The sequence below is a fragment of the Natrix helvetica genome, assembly GCF_964273705.1.
Source record: "Natrix helvetica genome assembly, chromosome: W".
NCBI lineage: Eukaryota > Metazoa > Chordata > Lepidosauria > Squamata > Natricidae > Natrix > Natrix helvetica.
Window position 1 is genome coordinate 81791710 of NC_138555.1, and position 21882 is coordinate 81813591.

The 21882-nt window shown below is 42.4% G+C and overlaps 1 protein-coding gene across 1 annotated transcript; it reads right to left on the minus strand.

The window, feature by feature from the left end:
- Positions 1–5172: 5172 nt before the first annotated feature.
- PSMB5 (proteasome 20S subunit beta 5) lies at positions 5173–17350 on the minus strand. Its single transcript, XM_081968789.1, has 3 exons — positions 17122–17350; positions 15609–15915; positions 5173–5672 (listed from the first exon to the last, which is right to left on the minus strand). Exons 1-3 carry the CDS (start codon positions 17296–17298, stop codon positions 5374–5376), a joined length of 783 nt encoding a protein of 260 aa, XP_081824915.1. The 5' UTR covers positions 17299–17350; the 3' UTR covers positions 5173–5373.
- Between the last annotated feature and the right edge of the window lie 4532 nt (positions 17351–21882).

Consider the following 21882-nt stretch of genomic DNA (forward strand, 5'->3'; position numbering starts at 1 on the left):
TTTGTGCATCCTGCTGCCAACCGCCACACCCCCGTGCTCTTCCCCTCCCCCTCTCCTGCCCTGATTGGCCAGTCTCCTGTACGCAGGCACACATACAATTACACGCCAGAGCTGCACACGCATTCCTAAACAGGGCCCCAGCAGGGAACATCTATCAAAACCGGGCACCGCCAATATATATGTGTTTGTGTGTGTGTTGTATTTGTACTGATAAATAAAGGGAGACTAGTATAGATCTATTTCGAGCTAATTAGCTCTCATCAGCTAGCCATACCTAATTAGCTCTCATCAGCTAGCCATACATATCAGCTAGCCATATATATATATTTCCCTTCTCCTTGACACAAACATTTCACTTCTAATGCTGGGTGCTTTTATTTTTTAAGATTGTTTCCCTTGCTGGCTTTAACCAGCAGGACTACGAGTTAATGCTGGACTTACGACCGCCATCGAGGCCAGAATATATATATATATTGCCGAGACCGTTGTTAAGTGAGTTTTGCCCGATGTTTACGACCTTTCTCGACACAGGGGTTCAGTGAATCCCACCGTCCGTCCGTCGTTAAGTCAATCCACGGATCTGGCTTCCTTGTGGATTTGACGAGCTGGAAGGTCGGCAAAGGGAAATCAATCCCGGGACACCTCGACCGTCGTGAATATGAGTCGGTGGCCAAGCATTGTTCTGACCGAGGCTTCCCGAGAGCCTGAAGCAAACTCCTTGTCCTGACAAAAAAAAACCTTTAGTCATTGACTGAATTCTGCTCGTTCACAACCAGCAAAGTTTTTCGAGGGAGGATTTACAGTCACCGACCTTATCTGGCTTGGAGAGCGGCCAGGCTGATATCTGCAAAACTCGGCAAGGAATCTCGGAGAGTCACCAACCAATGAAGGGAACTCCTGCAAACTCCACTCCCCTGGCGCTCCTCTTTTATTTCCTCTGGGAGGAGCAATTCATCGTCCCCCTGTGTCCTTACTCCCAAGTCGACCCGTTCCTTAGCTGTTCCCTTCGCCTGGCAGCTCTGCGCATGCGCACACTGGGAACAGGCTCCAGCTGTTCTTCTGCCTCACTGATGTCTGACTCTGAAGGCAGCTGATAACTGTCAGACGGCCCTGGCCCCCTCTCTGCCTCCGACGCAGAGCCTTCTCCAGACTCCAGGACTGGCCCATGCTCCTCCCCAACCCTCCTCACTGTCCGAATCGGCTGCCACCTCCGCTGGCTGCCGGCGGGCCACAGCAAGCACCTGGATTCTGATCATGTGACTTATGAGGATGCTGCGATTGGCCATAAGTGAGGAAAACGGTCCTAAGTCACTTTTTTCGTTGCCGTCGTCAACTTGGAACGGTTGCTACATTAGCTGCCACCCGGACAGGCAGTCCTCGACTTGCAACGGTTCATTTAACAGCCGTTCCAAGTTGCGACGGGGCCGAAAAAAGCGACGGAGCGGTTTTTCACACTTACGACCTTTCCAGCATTTTCCCCAGGGGGGGGTCACGTGATGAAAATTCCCCATACTGCTCCATACTTACGACTGTTGTGGTATCGGGGGGGGGGGGACATGATACCCCTGTTGTCACCTTCCGGCTAGCAAAGTCCATGGGCACGCCAGATTCAACGAACAACTGGCATCCTAACTTATCGACGCCAGCGACTCACTTAACGACAATGGCAGGAAAGGTCATAAAACGGGGCAAAACGGACCTCGCAACAGACATCTGGGGCTCCATTGCGGCCGTATGTTGAGGCCTATCCTTGTTTGCAAGGGAGCTTTGAACCCGGGGCAAATACCCTGTCCTTCTCTCACCTGTCTAGCGATTGATTTTGTAACGGTGCAAAACTTTTTATGCATGGCCTACCCTTTTGAGGAGGTGGGGTTTTTTAGCCAATTCTTTCATTCCTTCCTCTTCGCGAGCCGGAAAGCCGTGCCGAAGAAATACGACACTTCAAAAGCCGCCATTGTTTAAGAAGAAAAGACACAACTCCTTTTCTACAAGTGCTGCCTGCCTCCTTGTCCTTTTTATTCCCCCCGAAGCGTGCAGTGACCTTTTTCCCTTCACATTAAGGTCTAGTCGTTGAATACACACAGTGCCAAGTGAAGAAGGAAGGAGAAAGAGAGACAGAGAAAGAGAGAGAAAGTGAGAAAGAGAAAGACAGAGACACAGACAGACAGGAGAGAGAAACGCACACAGAGAGACAGAGAAAGAAAGAGAGAGAGAGAAAGAGGGGAAGAGAGAGACAGAAAAAGAAGGGGAGAGAAAGGAGAAAGAGACAGAGAGAAAGAGAGACAGACAGGAGAGAGAAACACACAGAGACAAGAAAGGGAGAGAGAAAGGGGGAGACAGAAGGAGAGAGAGACAGAAAAGGGAGAGAAAGAAAGAGACAGAGAAAGAGACAGAGAGAGACACAGACAGACAGGAGAGAGAAACACACACAGAGAAAGAGGGGAAGAGAGAGATAGAAGGAGAGAGACGGGGGGGGAGAAAGGAGAAAGACAGAAAGTGAGAAAAAAGAGACACAGACAGACAAACAGGAGAGAGAAACACATACAGAGAAAGAGAGGGAGAGAGAAAGGGGAAGAGAGACAAATAGAAGGAGAGAGACAGAGAGGGGGAGAGAAAGGAGAAAAAGAGAGAGTGAGACAGACACAGGAGAAAAAAGAGAAAAAAAGAGAAAGGGGGGGAGAGAGACAGAAGGAGAGAGACAGAAAAAGGAGAAAAGGGAAGAGAGAGAGAGAGAGGGTGAGAAAGACAGAGAAAAGGAGAGAAAGACACACAGAGAAAGGAAGAGAGAGGGGAAGGGAGAGGGAGAAACGCACACACAGAGACAGAAAGAGGGGGAGAGAGAGAGAGAGACAGAGAGAGGGAGAAAGCCACACACACAGAGACAGGGAGAGAAAGAACGAGAGGGGAGACGGAGAGAGAGACATATAGATAGAGGGAAAGAGACAGAAACCGAGAGAAAGAGGGAGAAAGGAGAGGGGGGAAGGAAGAAAGAGAGACAGACAGGAGAGACACACACCAGGGACAGGAGAGAGATAGAAAGACGTGCACACATAAAGACACACACGGAGTCAGAGAAAGAAAGGAGGAGGAAAGAGACGGAGAGAGAGTGAGTAATGAGGGGAAGGGATGGTTGATACGGCTCACCTGGGAGAAAGATGAGTAAGGCAGAGGATTATCCAAGGGGTGAGCCTGTGTCCCCCCCCCCCCCAAAAAAAAGATGTTGAGACTTTGGAAAAAGTTCAGAGAAGAGCAGCTAAGAGGATCAAAGGCCTGGAGATTTAAGACAGGGGAAAACAGCTGCATGTTTTGGGTCTGGCTAGCCGCCAGTCTAAAGAAAAGAAGGATTTAGGGGGGGGGCGTGGGGGGGGCACGATAGCAATATTCCAGTATTTGAGAGGCTGCCCCAAAGAAGAGGGAGTCCAATTCTTCTCCAAAGCACCGGAGGCAGGACAAGAAACAATGGTTGGAAATTAATCAAAAGAGAGAAGCAACCTGGAATTAAGGAGAAACTTCCTAAAAGCAAAATAAATCGGCCGTTCTCTAATGGAGTTAAAACTGATTTACAAGCGGGATTTCGGCTTTCCCAGAGTGGGTGAAATCTTTTGTTTGGTTGGTTCTATTTTTTTCTTCTTCTTCTTCTTAATGCCTAAAGGGCAGCCAAAGGCAAAAGGTTTGCTCTTGAATTTGCTAAAGAGATGTTGTGAATCCCTGCCTGGAAAGGGTTAGACTAGATGACCTCTAAGGTTCCTTTCCGGCAGGCGCTTTTGTGACCGGGCTGCTGGATTTTCACAGGAACCCATCTTGTTGTGCGCTCCTAGTATCTGCTGAATGCAAGAAACGACTCCATAGAAGCAACCCGAAGTTAAGGAGAAACTTCTTAAAGGGGAGGACAATTAACCAGTGGAACAGCTTGCCACCAGAAATCGTGGGCGGTCCATGGTGGAGATCTTAAAGAAGAGTCTAGAGTCACTTATCTGAAATGGTCTAGCTTCTCCTGCTTGAGAAGGGGACTGGACTAGAAGACCTCCAGGGTCCCTTCCAATTCTATTCTATTCTATTCCTATTTTATATTGTTCTATTTTATTCTTATTCTATATTCTTCAATTCTATATGCTATTCTATTCATTTTCTATTCCATATTCTTCTATTCTATGTTCTCTTATATATTCTTTTTCTTTCTATTCTATTCTATATTCTATTCAATTCTATATGCTATTCTATTCTACTTCTATTTTCTATTCTATTCTATATTCTTCTATTCCATATTCTTCTATATTCTCTTATATATTCTTTTTCAGTTCTGTTCTATTCTATATTCTTCTATTTGACTCTATATGCTATTCTATTCTATTTTCTATTCTTCCATTCTATATTCTCTTGTAAATTCTTCTAAATTCTATATCCTATTCTATTTTCTATTCTATTCTATATGCTATTCTATTCTATTTCTATTCTTTCTACTCTATATTCTTCCATTCTATATTCTACATTCTTCTAGTCAATTCTATATGCTATTCTATTTTCTATTCTATTCTATAAACTTCTATATTCTATATTCTTCTATTCGATTCTATTCTTTCTATTCTATATTCTTTCATTCTGTATTCTAGTCAATTCTTTATGCTATTCTATTCTATTTTCTATTCTATTCTTTCTATTATATTTTCTATTCTATATTCTTCCATTCTATATTCTTCTAGTCAATTCTATGTTATTCTATTCTATTCTATATTCTCTTCTATATTCTTCTGTTCTGTTCTATTCTATATTCTTCTAGTCAATTCTATATCCTATTCTATGCTATTCTATTCTAACGTTGCCTGTCAAAAATAGCAGGCAAACCTAACTCACTGGAGTTAAGAAATGCGCTGGGATCCTTCTGGAAAAACACACTTGAGCACAATCCTCCTCGGGGTGCCGTTTGGCCCCCAAAACAAAACCTTCAAATCACATTCCCAGCTCCTGCATCTGCTCAATCACATCCCCGCAGCTGCAATGGAATGCAGCTGAGTATTTACTGGCCAGATGCCTTTCCTGTCACCGATGCAGAGTTATATATTCTCTAATGCCGAGAAATATCCGCCTTTACCTAGGATCAAACTCACAGCCTCCTGATTGTGAGGCCACCGCACCACTCACTTTCCCTTTCTCCCAATGAGAACACCAAATAGCTTGGACAAGCAAAGTTTAATTCCAAAGAAACCGGACATTTTATTAACATAAAACACTGGTCAACACGTCTTCAACAACTTGCGGCATCTGCTTAACTGTCGGGAATTACAAATTTCGCTTGTCAACGGCTTTGAAAATACACCCCTCGGTAGACCCCCACAGCCTGCTCCCCCCCCCAAACGCCCCTTTTGGTCCACGGTTTCAAGCCACGGCTTCCGCGGACGTGTCGAGGAACAATTCTCGCAGTTCCGAGACGTCGTCGCTGGAGACGTGGATCCAGCCGTCCGAGCGGACGTGGTAGAGGTTGACCGAGCCGCCCGAGTAAGCGTCACGGTATGTGGCTTGATAGATCGCCCGGCGGGCCAGGTCGTAGGCGTCTTCCACCGCGAGGTCGTGAGAGTAGCCGCGATCCATCACCCCGTAGGCGTAGACCGAACCGGAGCCCACCGAAAAGACAGTTCCCGAGATACGATTCCCTTCGCTGTCCACGTAATACAGACCTGAAAAGACAGGGCAAGGAAACCGGGGTTAACGGAATCGACCGTAATTTTTCTACCGTGGCCTTAAGCGCAGCGAAGCACGCGGCATTCTTCCTAAAACAAATAAAATAAAAAGGTTTAATTAGGCGGGACTTGTTTCCTGGTTGAAACCGTCTGAGTTTCTCCAAATTTGCGAAGCTTTGCGAACAATCCACACCCCAGCCCTCCAAGCAGCAAGAGATGCTGCGGTCTACAGGGAGTAAGCCATAGTGTAAACAGATGGGGAGGTCCTCAAAGAAACCGTTTCAGACAACACAGGCAAAGAGAATTATGGGTTTATTCAAATAAGAATCCATGGAGGGGTTCAAATTGGAACAGATTTGTCGAGATGGGGGGAAGGGGAGGAGAGAGAGAGAGACAGAGAGAGAGACAGAGAAAGATAGAAAAGACAGAGAGAAGAGACACAGAGACAGAAAGAGAGAGACAGAAAGAGAGAAAAGAGAGAGAAAGAAAAAGAGAGAAGAGACCCAGAGAGAGAGAAAGAGAGAAGAGACACACAGAGAGAGGAGGGAGAAACAGAGAGACAGAGAAAGAGAAAAGACGCACACACAAACAGAGGGAAGAGACCCAGAGAGAGAGAAAGAGAGAAGAGACCCACAGGGAGAAGAGACAGAGAGGGACAGAAACAGACAGGAGAGTGAGGGGAAAACAGAGAGAGAAAGAGATGAGAGAGAGAAGAGGTAGAGACAAAAACAGACAGGAGAGAGAGAAAGAGACAGAAATACAGAGACAGTAGAAAGAGAGAGAGAGAAGAGGCAGAGAGAGCAGAAACAGACAGAGAAATAGAGAGAGAGAGATGAGGTAGAGACAGAAACAGACAGGAGAGAGAGAAAGAGACAGAAATACAGAGATAGGAGAGAGAGAGAGAGATGAGAGAAAAGAGGCAGAGAGAGACAGAAACAGATAGGAGAGAGAAAGAGATGAGAGAGAGGAGGTAGAGAGAGATAGAAACAGACAGGAGAGAGAGAGAGAGGCAGAAATACAGAGACAGGAGAAAGAGCGAGAGAAAGAGACGAGAGAGAGAAGAGGCAGAGAGAGACAGAAACAGAGAAATAGAGAGAGAGAGAGAGATGAGAGAAAAGAGGCAGGGAGAAAAAGATGAGAGAGAAGAGGTAGGGAGAGACAGAAACAGACAGGAGAGAGAGAAAGAGACAGAAATACAGAGACGGGAAAGAGAGAAAGAGACGAGAGAGAAGAGGCAGAGAGAGACAGAAACAGAGAAATAGAGAGAGAAAGAGACGAGAGAAAAGAGAACGAGAGTGCCTGTACTGTATTTACAGGGAACCAATGAAGGGCTTTGAGAGAAGATGGCTGCCTGGGGAATTCTGGGAGTTGAAGTCCACCCGTTTAAAACAATCGCTGAGGTGGAGAGAAACGCTTGAAACCACCATCCTGCAGCCCAGGAGGAGAAGGGGGAGGGAAGTAGAAAAACCAGGCCTATGATTGATATCCCCCTCCACAATTTATTTCCTCCCCCTTCAGGTACTTTGGCAGAAATTTATTCTCGCCGTGTTGTGATTTCAGAAACCTCCGCCATCCGCGCGCATTTTGTGACATTTCTCTCAACTACCAGCCAGCTTGATCCCGGGAGTTAATGGAAACGGATCTATTTACACAACGCTCGGGGAATTTCTAAAGGGGCTTCGCAACAAACAAACAAACAAACAAAAAACCCTTCAGGCAATTGGGCAATTTAAGTGAGATTTATCGCTTTTTCCTTCTCCCTTCAGGACGATGGGAAACCTGCCCAGCCGAGCAGACTCAGCACAAGAGAACACAACCACAACCGCAACTGCAACCGCCGGAGGGCTTTCGGGTTATCGTTTTTTGTCAAGCTTTGGCAACTGCCGAAGTGCAAGGGAAAAAAAAGTCACGTACACCGCAGACTTTGCAAAAAACAAACAAACACACACACACACACAAAAACCACCCCGATTTGCGGGCTTCCAATTTATGGCGTAAGATAAAAGATGCGACGAAATAAATCAACCGTCAAGCGGTCCATTGAACGGGTTGGCATTCTGCACTGGGGAAAAATAAAAATAAAAAAGGCAAATGACAAGATAGAATCAGCCTCAAATCACAGTGTCTGTCTGTCTCTCTCTCTCACCTTGCAAAATGCCCACGTAATATAATAATAATAATAATAATAATAAATATTTATTTCTTAGCCGCACCCTCTCCCGAAGGACTCGGGGCGGCGTACAAAAAACATAGGAAATAAATATATCGACATACATATAACAAAACATATACCAAGACATATACACGACATATACAAGGAGGAGGTGAACTGATAGATAAAAACAAGTAAAAACACAATGTTTAAAAACCCCTAAATAAATTGAATGCAATTAAAATACCCCAAATAAAAAACCCGTCAGGAGCGATATAGTTGGATCAAAGTTGAGCCAGGCCAGCAACTTGAAAAAGGTGGGTCTTGAGCTTTACACGAAAGGAGCGGAGGTCAGAGGTATTCCTAATATCCGGGGGGAGGTCATTCCACAGGGCTGGGCCCGCCACAGAGAAGGCTCTACTCCTAGGCGCCGCCCCTCGACACTGTCTGGTGGACGGCACCTGGAGGAGGCCCTCTCTGTGCGAGCGGATTGGTCGCAGGGATGTATGGGGCAGAATACGATCCCGCAAGTAACTAGGTCCTGAGCCATATATATATATAGAGAGAGATTTTTTTTTGCAATGCTAGGAGTTTTCAATGTCCCCGACGACCGGCAAGTCCTCGATTTACGGCCACAATTGGGGGCCAAAACTTGTCTTGCTAAGCGAGACAGTTGTAAAGTGAGTTTTGGGGAGGAGGTGACCCCTTGGAGAGCTAGAGGCAACTAAATTTCATGTTAAATGTATGCTGATCAGTGAGCATTCAAAGTGACAATGAAGTTGTTATTCTATTCCATTCCATTCCCAAGTCCCTTCTAATTCTATTCTCCTAATAATTCTCTTCTATTCAAATTCTCTTCTAATAATTCTCCAATTATCCTCTCTATTCCATTCTTCCATTCCATTCCAGTTCTAATTCTCTTCTCTTCTAATTCTAGTCCAATAATTCTATTCAAATTCTATTCTATTCTATTCGGCTGTCTATGGAAGATCACGTGGCAGCCGTGGCGAGGGGGGCGTTCCACCAGGTTTGCCTGGTGCGCCAATTGCGGCCCTTTTTGGACCGGGAGGCCTTGCGCACAGTCACTCACGCGCTGGTGACGTCTCGCCTGGACTACTGTAACGCTCTCTACATGGGGCTCCCCTTGAGGTGCACCCGGAGACTGCAGTTGGTCCAGAATGCAGCCGCACGGGTAATTATGGGGAGATCGAGGTTCTCCCATATAACACCCATCCTGCGCGAGCTGCACTGGCTTCCTGTGGCCTACCGGGTGCGCTTCAAGGTGCTGGTTACCACCTTCAAAGCGCTCCATGACACAGGGCCTAGTTACCTGCGGGATCGCGTCCTGCCCCATACATCCCTGCGACCCGTCCGCTCACACAGAGAGGGACTACTCCGGGTGCCATCCTCCAGAGAGTGCCAGAGGGCGACGCCCAGGAATAGGGCCTTCTCTGTAGTGGGCCCCACCCTTTGGAATGACCTCCCCCCAGACATCAGGACAACAACCGACCTTCGCTCCTTCCGTATGAAGCTGAAAACCTACCTGTTTCGACTAGCTGACCTGGCATAATACTACAATCTCTCCAGCCCAGGGCATTTTTAATTGGTAATTTTAGTTTTTAAGGGTTAATTTCACTGGGGTTTTAACTTTTTTAGGTATTGTAACTTATTTATTTATTCTTACCTCCTCTGTACTGGCTCAACCATAGTTCCATTTTAATCCTCCTGGCAATCTTTTAAACTTGTAATTTTATATTGTACGCTATATAATACTTTTGTACGTCGCCCCGAGTCCCTGTGGGGAGAGGGGGCGACTAATAAGTTCAAGTAATAAATAAATAAATAAATAAATATTCTTACTCAAATTCTCCAATTCTCCTCTCCTCTATTCCATTCTTCCATTTCATCCCATTCCTAATTCTATTCCAATAATTCTATTCTTTCTCTTCCATTCCAATTCCAATTCTCTTCTCTTCTAATAATTCTATTCTAATAATTCTATTCAAATTCTATTCTTACTCAAATTCTCCAATTCTCCTCTCCCCTATTCCATTCTTCCATTTCACCCCAATCCTAATTCTATTCCAATAATTCTATTCTATTCTCTTCCATTCCAATTCTCTTCTAGTCTAATAATTCTATTCAAAGTCTATTCTTACTCAAATTCTCCTCTCCTCTATTCCATTCTTCCATTTCATCCCTATTCTATTCTCTTCTATTTCAATTCTCTTCTATTCTAATAATTCTATTCTTACTCAAATTCTATTCAAATTCTCCAATCTTCCTCTCCTCTATTCCATTCTTCCATTTCATCCCATTCCTAATTCAGGATCGCATCCTGCCCCATACATCCCTACGACCAATTCGCTCTCACAGAGAGGGACTTCTCCGGGTGCCATCCACTAAGCAGTGCCAGAGGGCGGCGCCCAGGAGCAGGGCCTTCTCTGTGATGGGCCCAGCCCTCTGGAATGACCTCCCCCCCCGACATTAGGATTACTACCGACCTCCGCTCCTTCCGTTCAAAACTCAAGACCCACCTTTTTCAACTAGCCGGCCTGGCTCAACCATAGTTCCATTTTAATCCTCCTGGCAATCTTTTAAACTTGTAATTTTATATTGGGGTATTTTAATTTTCAACCTTAACTTTATTATTACTATTTCTATGTATTGTAACGATTGTTGTGTAATTTTTATACCTCCTCCGTGAAATGTTTAATTGTATAATATGTGCTTTTTTATTTATTGTACGCCGCCCCGAGTCCCTTCGTGGAGAGGGAGCGGCTAACAAATCTAATAAATAAATAAATAAATATTCCAATAATTCTACTCTACTCTATTCTCTTCCATTCCAATTCTAATAATTCTATTCAAATTCTATTCTTACTCAAATTGTATTCAAATTCTCCAATTCTCCTCTAATAATTCTCCAATTCTCCTCTCTTCTCCTTTCCCCCATTCCCTTCCCTTCCAATCCAATCTAACCTCAACTGAGACCACAACGTCTGTTGTTAAGCGAGACATTTGTGAAGTGAGTTTTGTCCCATTTCTTCCCACAGGTGTTCAGGTGAATCGCTGCAGCTAAGTTAGTTGCATGGCTGTTAGGTGTGAATCTGCCTTCCCCACTGACTTTGCGTGTTGGAAGGCAAATTTCATAACCCCAGGACCTGGCAACCGTCATAAATGTGAACCAGCTGTTGCCAAGCAGCTGAACGTTGCAACAGTCGTTAAGTGTGAAGAGTGGTCGTAAGTCACTTTTTCCCGGTGCCGTTGTAACTTGGAACAGTCCCTAAACAAACTGTTGTTGAGGACTGCCTGTAGAAATGACTTACGACCATGTTTCACACTTACGACCGTTGCAACATCCCCAAGATCACTTGGTCAGAAATTCAGACGCTCGCCAACCGACTCATCTTTATGACCGTTTGCCGCCTCCCAGGGTTATGTGATCCTCACCTGAACAAGCAAAAATCCATGGGGCAGCCGGGATTCACTTAACAACCGTGCGGCTCACTTAACAACCGCCGCGATTCCCTTGGCAACTGTGGCAAGGAAGGTCGTTAACACGGGGCACAATTGGCTTAACCAATGTCTCGCTTAGCAACTTTGGACTGCGTTGAGGTCGTAAGTGGAGGATTACCTGGAGTCTTCCCATCCTGATCTGATCCAGATTAGTGAACATTGAACATTGGGCACTATCTAATAAAATGAAATTCAATGGTGAAAAGAATAAGGTTCTACATTTAGGCAAGAGAAACGAAATGCACAGGTACAGTATAGGTGATACCTTGCTCAACAGTAGTAACTGTGAGAGGGATCTTGGAGTCCTAGTGGACAACCATTTAAATAGGAGCCAGCCGTGTGCAGCAGCTGCCAAAAAGCCAACACAGTTCTAGGCTGCATCAACCGAGGGAGAGAATCAAGATCACGTGAAGTGTTAATACCACTTGATAATGTCTTGGAAAGGCCACATTTCGAATACTGCATTCAGTTCTGGTCGCCACGATGTAGAAAAGATGTGGAGACTCTAGAAAGAGTGCAGAGAAGAGCAACAAAGAGGATTAGGGGACTGGAGACTAAAACATATGAAGAACGGTTGCAGGAACTGGGTATGTCTAGCTTAAGAGAAAGAAGGACTAGGGGAGACATGATAGCAGTCTTCCAATATCTCAGGGGTTGCCACAAAGAAGAGGGAGTCAAGCTATTCTCCAAGGCACCTGAGGGCAGAACAAGAAGCAATGGGTGGAAACTAATCAAGGGGAGAAGCAACTTAGAACTGAGGAGAAACTTCCTGACAGTGAGAACAATTCATCAGTGGAACAGAAGTTGCCTCCAGAAGTTGTGAATGCTCCAACACTGGAAGTCTTTAAGAAGATGTTGGATAACCTTTTGTCTGAAACGGTATAGGGTTTCCTGCCTAGGCAGGGGGTTGGACTAGAAGACCTCCAAGGTCCCTTCCCACTCTGCTATTGTATTATATAGTGGACAGAAACTACCCAAAGTTGTACAGCAACTTCTCAAAAAAGAGACAACACTGAAGAATAATTTTCCCAAGGGACCACTGGACCACACAGTTTGTTAAGTGAAGTTTGCCCCCTTTTCACCACCGTTGTGAAACACTCAGTTGTTCGTTACACGGTTGTGTAACGCGAATCTGACTTCCCTTTTGACTTTGTGCATCAGAGAGTCGCAAAACCACGTTATATCAATCTCTCTTGGATTATACCATGGCGGAAGAGCAAGGGAAGGAAACCCATGTTAGCGTGGAGTAGGAACTTTGGTTTACAGCATAGATTCGGACGATTGGCGAGACTTATTGGAAAGAAACAGAGAGTTAACTTTAGTCACCTCGTACAGGGAAAACTGGTCCAAAAAATACTATTTCTAATCCTGCCTTAGGCATGAAAACCAGTTGGGCCAGTTCTCTCTCTCCCCGACCCACCTCGCAGGGAGGAAGAAAGCAGGAGGCGGGATTAAACACATCCATTCTCTTGAATTATATATATATTTGGACAAAAGGATACAAAGCCAATAACAGAGCGGTGGGGTGGCCTGGAGGTGGCGCTCTTGCCTCACAATCAGAAAGCAGTGAGTTTGATCCTAGATAGAGGCAGATATTTCTGTCTCTCTCTCTCTCTGGGCACGATAAGAATATATCTGCTGAACAAAACTCCTAATTGGAGACAGGAAGGGCGTCCGGTCAATAAACACCCAGCTCCATTCAGTTGTCCAGACTCCACCCCCCAAGGGATTATGGGGTTGTTAGACAATAGATAGATAGATAGGGGAAACCAATTTCGTTGTATTTAAGTACAATGACAATAAAGATTATACTGATAGATAGATAAATACATAGATACATAGATATATAGATAGATAGATAGATAGATAGATAGATAGATAGATAGATACATACATACATACATACATACATACATCGATAGAGATAGATAGATAGATACATAGATAGATAAATAGATAGATAGATACATAGATAGATAGATTAGATAGATACATATAGATACATAGATAGATAAATAGATAGAGATAGATACATACATACATATAGATACATAGATAGATAGATTAGATAGATACATAGAGATAAATAGATAGATAGATAGATAGATAGATAGATAGATAGATAGATAGATAGATACAGATAGATAGACAGACTGATACATAGACAGACAGACAGACAGACACACACACACACATACATACATACATACATACATATATCGGTAGATATAGATAAGATAAATAGATAGATAGATACATACATACATACATCGATAGAGATAGATAGATAGATAAGATAGATACATAGATAGATAGATAGATAAGATAGATAGATACATAGATAAATAGATATACATACATAGATAGATACATACATACATATATATACATAGATAGATTAGATAGATACATAGAGATAGATAGATAGATAGATAGATAGATACATAGATACATAGATAGATAAATAGATAGAGATAGATACATACATAGATAGATACATACATATAGATACATAGATAGATAGATAGATAGATAGATAGATAGATAGATAGATAGATAGATATAGATAGACAGACAGACTGATACATAGATAGACAGACAGACAGACAGACAGACAGATACATACATACATACATACATATATCGGTAGATATAGATAGATAAATAGATAGATACATACATACATACATACATAGAGATAGATAGATAGATAGATAGATAGATAGATAGATAGATAGATAGATAGATAGATAGATAGATTAGATAGATTAGATAGATAAATAGATAGAGATAGATAGATACATACATAGATATATACATACATACATATAGATACATAGATTAGATAGATACATAGAGATAGATAGATAGATAGATAGATAGATAGATAGATAGATAGATACAGATAGACAGACAGACTGATACATAGACAGACAGACAGACAGACAGACACATACATACATACATACATACATACATCGGTAGATATAGATAGATAGATAGATAGATAGATAGATAGATAGATAGATAGATACATGCATACATCGATAGAGATAGATAGATAGATAGATAGATAGATAGATAGATTAGATAGATACATAGATAGATAAATAGATAGAGATAGATAGATACATACATATACATAGATAGATTAGATAGATAGATAGATAGATAGATAGATAGATAGATAGATAGATACAGATAGACAGACAGACTGATACATAGATAGACAGACAGACAGACAGACACATACATACATATATATATTGGTAGATATAGATAGATAGATAGATAGATAGATAGATAGATAGATAGATAGATAGATAGATAGATAGATAGATAGATAGATAGATCTTTCACCGCCCCGAGTCCCTTTCTGGGAGAGGGGCGGTCTAAAAATCTAAGAAATAAATAAATAAATAAGATAGATAGATAGATAGATAGATAGATAGATAGATAGATAGATAGATAGATAGATAGATAGATAGATGATAGATAGATACATAGACAGACAGACAGATACATACATACATCGGTAGATATAGATAAATATAGATTAGATACATAGATAGAGATAAATAGATACATACATACATAGATATAAACAGACAGACAGATACATAGACAGACAGACACTGTAGATAGAGATATAGCCTGTATGTATGTATGTTCCAGCATAACTCTGGAGCGCCTCGAGCAATTTCAACCAAACTTGGTAGACATATGACTTACCCTCTGGAAACAAATATTGGAGGGGAGGGGGGTAAGACACCCCTGGGGGGGTCGTGTGTGTGTGTGTGTGTGTGTGTGTGTGTGTTCCAAGCATAACTCTGGAAAGCCTGGCCCGTTAAGGAGAGTTAGCGCAGCGTCCTAGAGCGGCAATTCTTTGTGATGTCATGGGAAGTGGAATGGAGAGCCTGGGCCGTTAAGGAGGGGGAAGGAAGAGGGCAGGGATGATGGGCATGGGAGTAGTGGGAAGAAAGGCCCCCTCTCAATGGCTCCGTCAGACAAGCCCTTCGGGGCAAAGTGCCAGGATCGTAGACAGGGCGGGAAAGAGGAGCGCAAGGGAGAGGGCAGAGATGGGTGGGCACCGACATCTATAAATACCCGGGTTATCAGCTACTCCCATAATGAAATGACATGCCCAGCGCACTCGTCGCTTCCGTCCATTTTGTTAGGCCGCTGCCCGATTCTGCCGTCGTTCAAAATCCAATTTTTCAGCCCCTCATTAATCTACCCAAAAGCAGCTACGTTTTCCTCACCTGGTCCTCTCTTGTCCCAGCCACAGATCATGGTGCCCATGGACAGGCCCATGCCTTTATACTGGTACACCATATTGGCCAAGAGCTTGGAGGCAGCCGCCACCGAGATCCTCTCCTTGTTGCGGAGCTCATAAATCCGACACTGCCGGGCGAGGAGACGCTCCCAGAAGCTGCAGTCCGCCGCCCCGCCAGCCATGGTGCCCAGCAGGTAAGGGTTAATCTCAATGATTTTTTTGACCGTCTGCGAAGCAACGTAGACGCCAGCCGTGGAGCGTGAATCCGCGGCCACAATCACGCCGTGCTGGAACTGGAGAAAGCAAGGGAGAGAGAGAGAGACAAACCGAAGATCAGTGTTGGGGCATTCACAACTTTATCTTGCCTCCAGAAGTTGTGAATGCCCCAACACTGGAAGTCTTTAAGAAGATGTTGGATAGCCATTTGTCTGAAAGGGTATAGGGTTTCCTGCCTAGGCAGGGGGTTGGACTAGAAGACCTCCAAGGTCCCTTCCCACTCTGCTATTGTATTGTATTGTATCGTATTGTACCAACAACATGTCAAATCTCCGATTAGACCTCGACTTACGCCCCCAATCGAGCCCCCAGCTTCCAGCGCTGAGCGAGGCTGTTAGGCGGAGCTTCGTCCCGCTTTGCAGCCTCCCTTGCCACCGTTAAGTGAATCGCCGCCCTGGTTTACGTCGGTAAAAGTAACTTGATCGCTGCAATCCTGATGTGAATCCGTGTTTCCCCATTTGAGTTTGCTGGTCGGAAGGTCGCAAAAGGAGGAGTCTGGCTTCAACCGTCATAAATAGGAGTCAGTTGCCAAGCCTGTGAATTTATTTATTTTTAAAAAAATGATTTTCTATTAAATACAATTCTTAGTGCTTTATAAAGCTCTTGTCGTCTGGGTATTGAATTTGCTTTGAATTTTTTATCACAGGGATGCTGTGACGGTCGTTAAGTGTGAAAAACGCTCGCAAAAGTCCCATTTTTAGGGCTGTTGTAACTGTGAACAGTTGCTAAAATGAATTGGATAGTCCTCGACTTGCGACGATTCCTTTTTCAGTTAAGACTCCCTTTGTAGCATCCCCCCCTGATCGTGGGATCAAAATTCAGACGCCTGCCTGGCAAACTGCTTCATACTTACGACCGTCGCTCTGTCCCGAGGTCCTATTTGCGGCTTTCCAACTAGCAATGGGGGGGGGAGCCGGATTCACTTAACAACGGTGTTTCTCACTGAACGACTGCGGCGATTCACGTAACTGCTTGTGGCAAGGAAAGTCGTCAAACAGGGCAAAAGGTCACTGGATCCCTGTCTCACTTAGTGACAGGTCCATTATGGTCGTAAATCGAGGACTACCTGTAAAACTCGTGCGAGAGCAATTGCATTTCGGAGCTTGAGGTTTCCCAGCCCTGCAGGGCTTTCCCGTCCTCTGGCTGGGTCCCTCCCCTCCACCAGCTCTGTAGAGCCTCCAGCTCCTCTCAAGTCTACCTTGCTTCCCCCGCCGCCGGCCTACCTTGAAAGCCAGGGTGGTGGTCCCGTGTTCCAGCTCGATTTTGGCGTCGCCCGCCGTCAGCCCGGCGTAAGGGGCGGCCAACGCCAGGTCCCCGGACATCTTCGCCCCGCCGAAGGGGCCGAAAAAACCGGGCCCATTCGAGGGGAGTTGCGGCTCCAGCAGACTGGCCAGCGCCATGTTAAGTGAGGGCAACTCACCGTGACTCAGGAAAGCGCTTGCGGCCTCCGGGCTATATAGACGCCGGGCGCCATGTTGGGTGAGGGCAAGAGATCGCGTCACGTCGCCAGAAAAACGCGACTGCGCCGGACTGAGATGTTTTGGATAACAATGGGGAGGGGGGGGGACGCCATGTTGGATGAGGACAAGGATTTTAGTTTCGGCGCCGGCTTTAGCTGTTTTGGGTAACAACGGGAAACGCCATGTTGGATGAGGGCAAGGATGAGCTTACAAGGCTGGTTGGTCAGTCAATAAAATAAAATAAATAAAATAAAATAAAATAAAATAAAATAAAATAAAATAAAATAAAATAAAATAAAATAAAATAAAATAAAATAAAATAAAATAATAAAATAAAATAAAATAATAAAATAAAATAAAATAAAATAAAATAAAATAAAATAATAAAATAAAATAAAATAAAATAAAATAAAATAAATAAAATAAAATAAAATAAAATAAAATAAAATAAAATAAATAAAATAAAATAAAATAAATAAAATAAAATAAAATAAAATAAATAAAATAAAATAAATAAAAAAATAAAATAAAATAAAATAAAATAAAATAAAATAAAATAATAAAATAAAATAAAATAAAATAAAATAAAAAATAAAATAAAATAAAATAAAATAAAATAAAATAAAATAAAATAAAATAAAATAAATAAAATAAAATAAAATAAAATAAAATAAAATAATAAAATAAAATAAAATAATAAAATAAAATAATAAAATAAAATAATGAACTGAAATGAAATGAAATGAAATGAAATGAAATAAAATGAAATAAAATAAAATAAAATAAAATAAATAATAAAATAAAATGAAATAAAATGAAATAAAATAATAAAATAAAATAAATAAAATAAATAAAATAAATAAAATAAATAAAATAAATAAAATAAATAAAATAAATAAAATAAATAAAATAAATAAAATAAATAAAATAAATAAAATAAATAATAAAATAAATAAAATAAATAATAAAATAAAATAAATGAAATAAAATAATAATAAAATAAAATAAATAAAATAAATGAAATAAAATAATAATAAAATAAAATAAATAAAATAAATAAAATAAATAAAATAAATAAAATAAATAAAATAAATAAAATAAATAAAATAAATAAAATAAATAAATAAAATGAATAAAATAAATAAAATAAATAAAATGAATAAAATGAATAAAATAAATAAAATAAATAAAATAAATAAAATAAATAAATAAAATAAATAAAATAAATAAATAAAATAAAATAAATAAAATAAATAAAATAAAATAAACAAAATAATAAAACAAATAAAACAAAATAATAAAACAAATAAAATAAAATAAAATAAATAATAAAATAAAATAAATAAATAAAATAAATAAATAAAATAAATAAAATAAAATAATAATAAAATAAAATAATAAAATAAAATGATAGACTAGAATAGAATAGAATTTTTTATTAGCCAAGTGTGATTGGATAATAAATAATAAAATAAATAATAATAAAATAAATGAGTGAATAAATAAATAAAGCAAGTGATGCTTTACGAGAAGAAAAAAGGAGGGCAGACAGCTTTGGGGCTGACGTGCTGGGAAGGGGAAAGAAAGAAACATGGCATTTATTGTTGAAATTCAAATGTATTCCGCGTCAGAGACGTGAATAACCTCAAAGGAGTCAGCTTTGACTTTTGCAGGATGCTGTCTTTGCCACGCACAGAGGTTCTCCCGAGAAACTCACTGCCTCATGATGGCACGGAATGCAAACAGATTTAAAAAGAGCAAATTGATCCTGTAACGTTCACACACAAGAGGCAGTTTGGGGTAGTGGTTAAAGCACTTGTAGTTAAGTGGTTAAGAAGCCGGAGACAAATGAGTTCTAGTCTTGCCTTGGGTACCGAGCCAGCTGGGTGACCTTGGGCGATGACAGAGATTAGATAGATAATAGATAATAGATGATACATGGATAATAGATAGATAGGTAGACAGACAGACACAGATGACAGAGGTTAGAGATAGATAGATAGATACATGGATGGATGGATGGATGGATGGATGGATGGATGGATGGATGGATGGATAGATAGATAGATAGATATAGACAGACAGAGACAGACAGACAGACAGATGACAGAGATTACATAGGTAGGTAGGTAGGTAGGTAGGTAGGTAGGTAGGTAGGTAAGCAGACAGACCGACAGATGACAGGATGGATAGATAAACAGACAGATAGATTAGATAGGGAGGGAGGGAGAGAGAGAGAGATGACAGTGGATGGATGGATGGATGGATGGATGGATGAATGGATAGATGGATAGATGGATAGATGGATAGATGGATAGATGGATAGATAGACAGACAGACAGACAGACAGAGACAGACAGACAGACAGAGATTAGGTAGGTAGGTAGGTCAGTAGGCAGGCAGGCAGGCGGATAGATGATAGATAGATAGATAGATAGATAGATAGATAGATAGATAGACAGACAGACACAGAGAGACACAGAGAGAGAGAGAAAGAGAGACAGAGACAGAGACAGAGAGAGAGACAGAGAGACAGAGACAGAGACAGGCACAGAGAGACAGAGAGAGACAGAGAGAGAGACAGACACACACACACAAACAGAGAGACAGAGAGAGAGAGAGGGAGAGAGACAGTCAGACAGTCAGAGAGACAGACGGACAGACAGACAGACAGACAGACACACAGAGAGAGACAGAGACAGAGACAGACAGACACACACACAGAGAGAGAGAGAGAGAGAGAGAGAGGCAGGCACAGACAGACACAGAGAGACAGAGAGATGTTGATGGTCGTTCTTTTGCCCTGGGCTGTTTGTGGTGTTTTGTATTGCTACATGCATTTACATGTTTTTGTACAGCTTATTTTTACCGTAGTTTATTTTTTTTAACAAAGCGAAGCCACATCAGGCCAGGTGGGTCCTTGCCTGGATGAACCCCCCCTCCGAGGACCTCCCCGAACACTTATCTTCCTTCCCACAGAAAAAAGGGAATTCAATTCCGATTTTATATCTGTCGAAGGCTTTAGTAGTGTATTAATCGTTTCGCTTCCATGCTGATGTCCTGAACATTCTCCGTGGGAAGGTGTCTCTTAAGATTTGTGATCTCTCGTCTCTCGACTGAAAATAGCGATTTTTTTTCTCCTCCTTTTGTTCCTGTTTATTCCCCTGTTACCTGGCTTCCATGCTCCTCTTTAATCTTCCTTAAAAAATGATCAAGAAACTAATGACATTTGGCTCACAGAACGGGTGGAATTAATCATCTCCAACTCCACTAAACGACCGTATTCCTAAAGGTTCCCCTTTAGGGATACGGTACAGGTATCGTCCTTCTTAAAGTATCACAGAATGGCGGGGTTGGAAGGGACCTTGGAGGTCTTCTAGTCCAACCCCCTGCTCAAGCAGGAGACTCTACATCCGAGAGTGGGATTCAGCCGGTTCGCATCGGTTCGGCAGAACTGGTTGTTGCAAGGACTGGCTGGCCGCGCCCACCCTACCCCACCCCTCCCAGGAGTCTCCATGTGGCTTGGTCACTGGTTCATTTAGTGACTTTTCAACATCACCAGGGGAAAAAAAAGTGACCTACGGCCTTTTTCACACTCGCCATCAGGGAGGAACCTGGGCCAGTCGTGGAGTCTGGGAAAGGCTCGGATGAGGGCTCTGCGTCGGAGGCAGAGAGGGGGCCAGGGGCGTATGCCAGTTATCAGCTGCCTTCGGAGTCGGACATCAGTGAGGCAGAAGAACAGCTGGAGCCTATTCCCAGTGTGCGTATGCACAGAGCGGCCAGACGAAGGGAACAGCTAAAGAACAGGGGTCGACTTGGGAGTAAGGCCGCAGGTGGATGATGAACGGTCCCTCTCAGAGGAAATAAAAGAGGAGCGCCAGGGGAGTGGAGTTTGCAGGAGACCATTAGTTCGCTTCATTGGTTCGAGACTCTCCGAGACTCCTTGCCAAGTTGTGTAGATATCGGCCTGGCCGCTCTCCAAGCCAGATAAGGTCTGTGACTGTAAATCCTCCTTTGAAAGACTTTGGTGAATGCGAATGAGCAGAATTCGCAGCAAATTAATAAAAGGGTTTTTTGTCGGGACAAGGAGTTTGCTTCATGCTCTCGAGAAGCCTCGGTCAGAATCCCTAACAACCGTGTAACTAATGTCACAGCTGCCATGATTCACTTAACAACGGAGGCAAGAAAGGTTGTAAAATGGGGTGAAACTCACTTAACAAATGTCTTTGTTTATCAACCTAAATTTTGGATTCGATTGTGGTTGTTAAGTCAAGGATTACCTGTAGTAATAGCCTAACTTTTCCCCCCCAAAAGGTGGATCTGGAAGAACTAAAATAACCCCCGTTCTAAGCCTCTAACCTTTTTTTTTCCCTTTGAAGTTTTATATCAAAGTCTATTTTATTCTTTATGCTGTTTCCACCGTCCCTTAAAACAGTAATACAATCCCCCCAACGGACTGAGAATTAGCGTCTCCACTCGATAACCGACAGCTAAGATGAAACCAAGTTAGTCAAGTCAAAATAG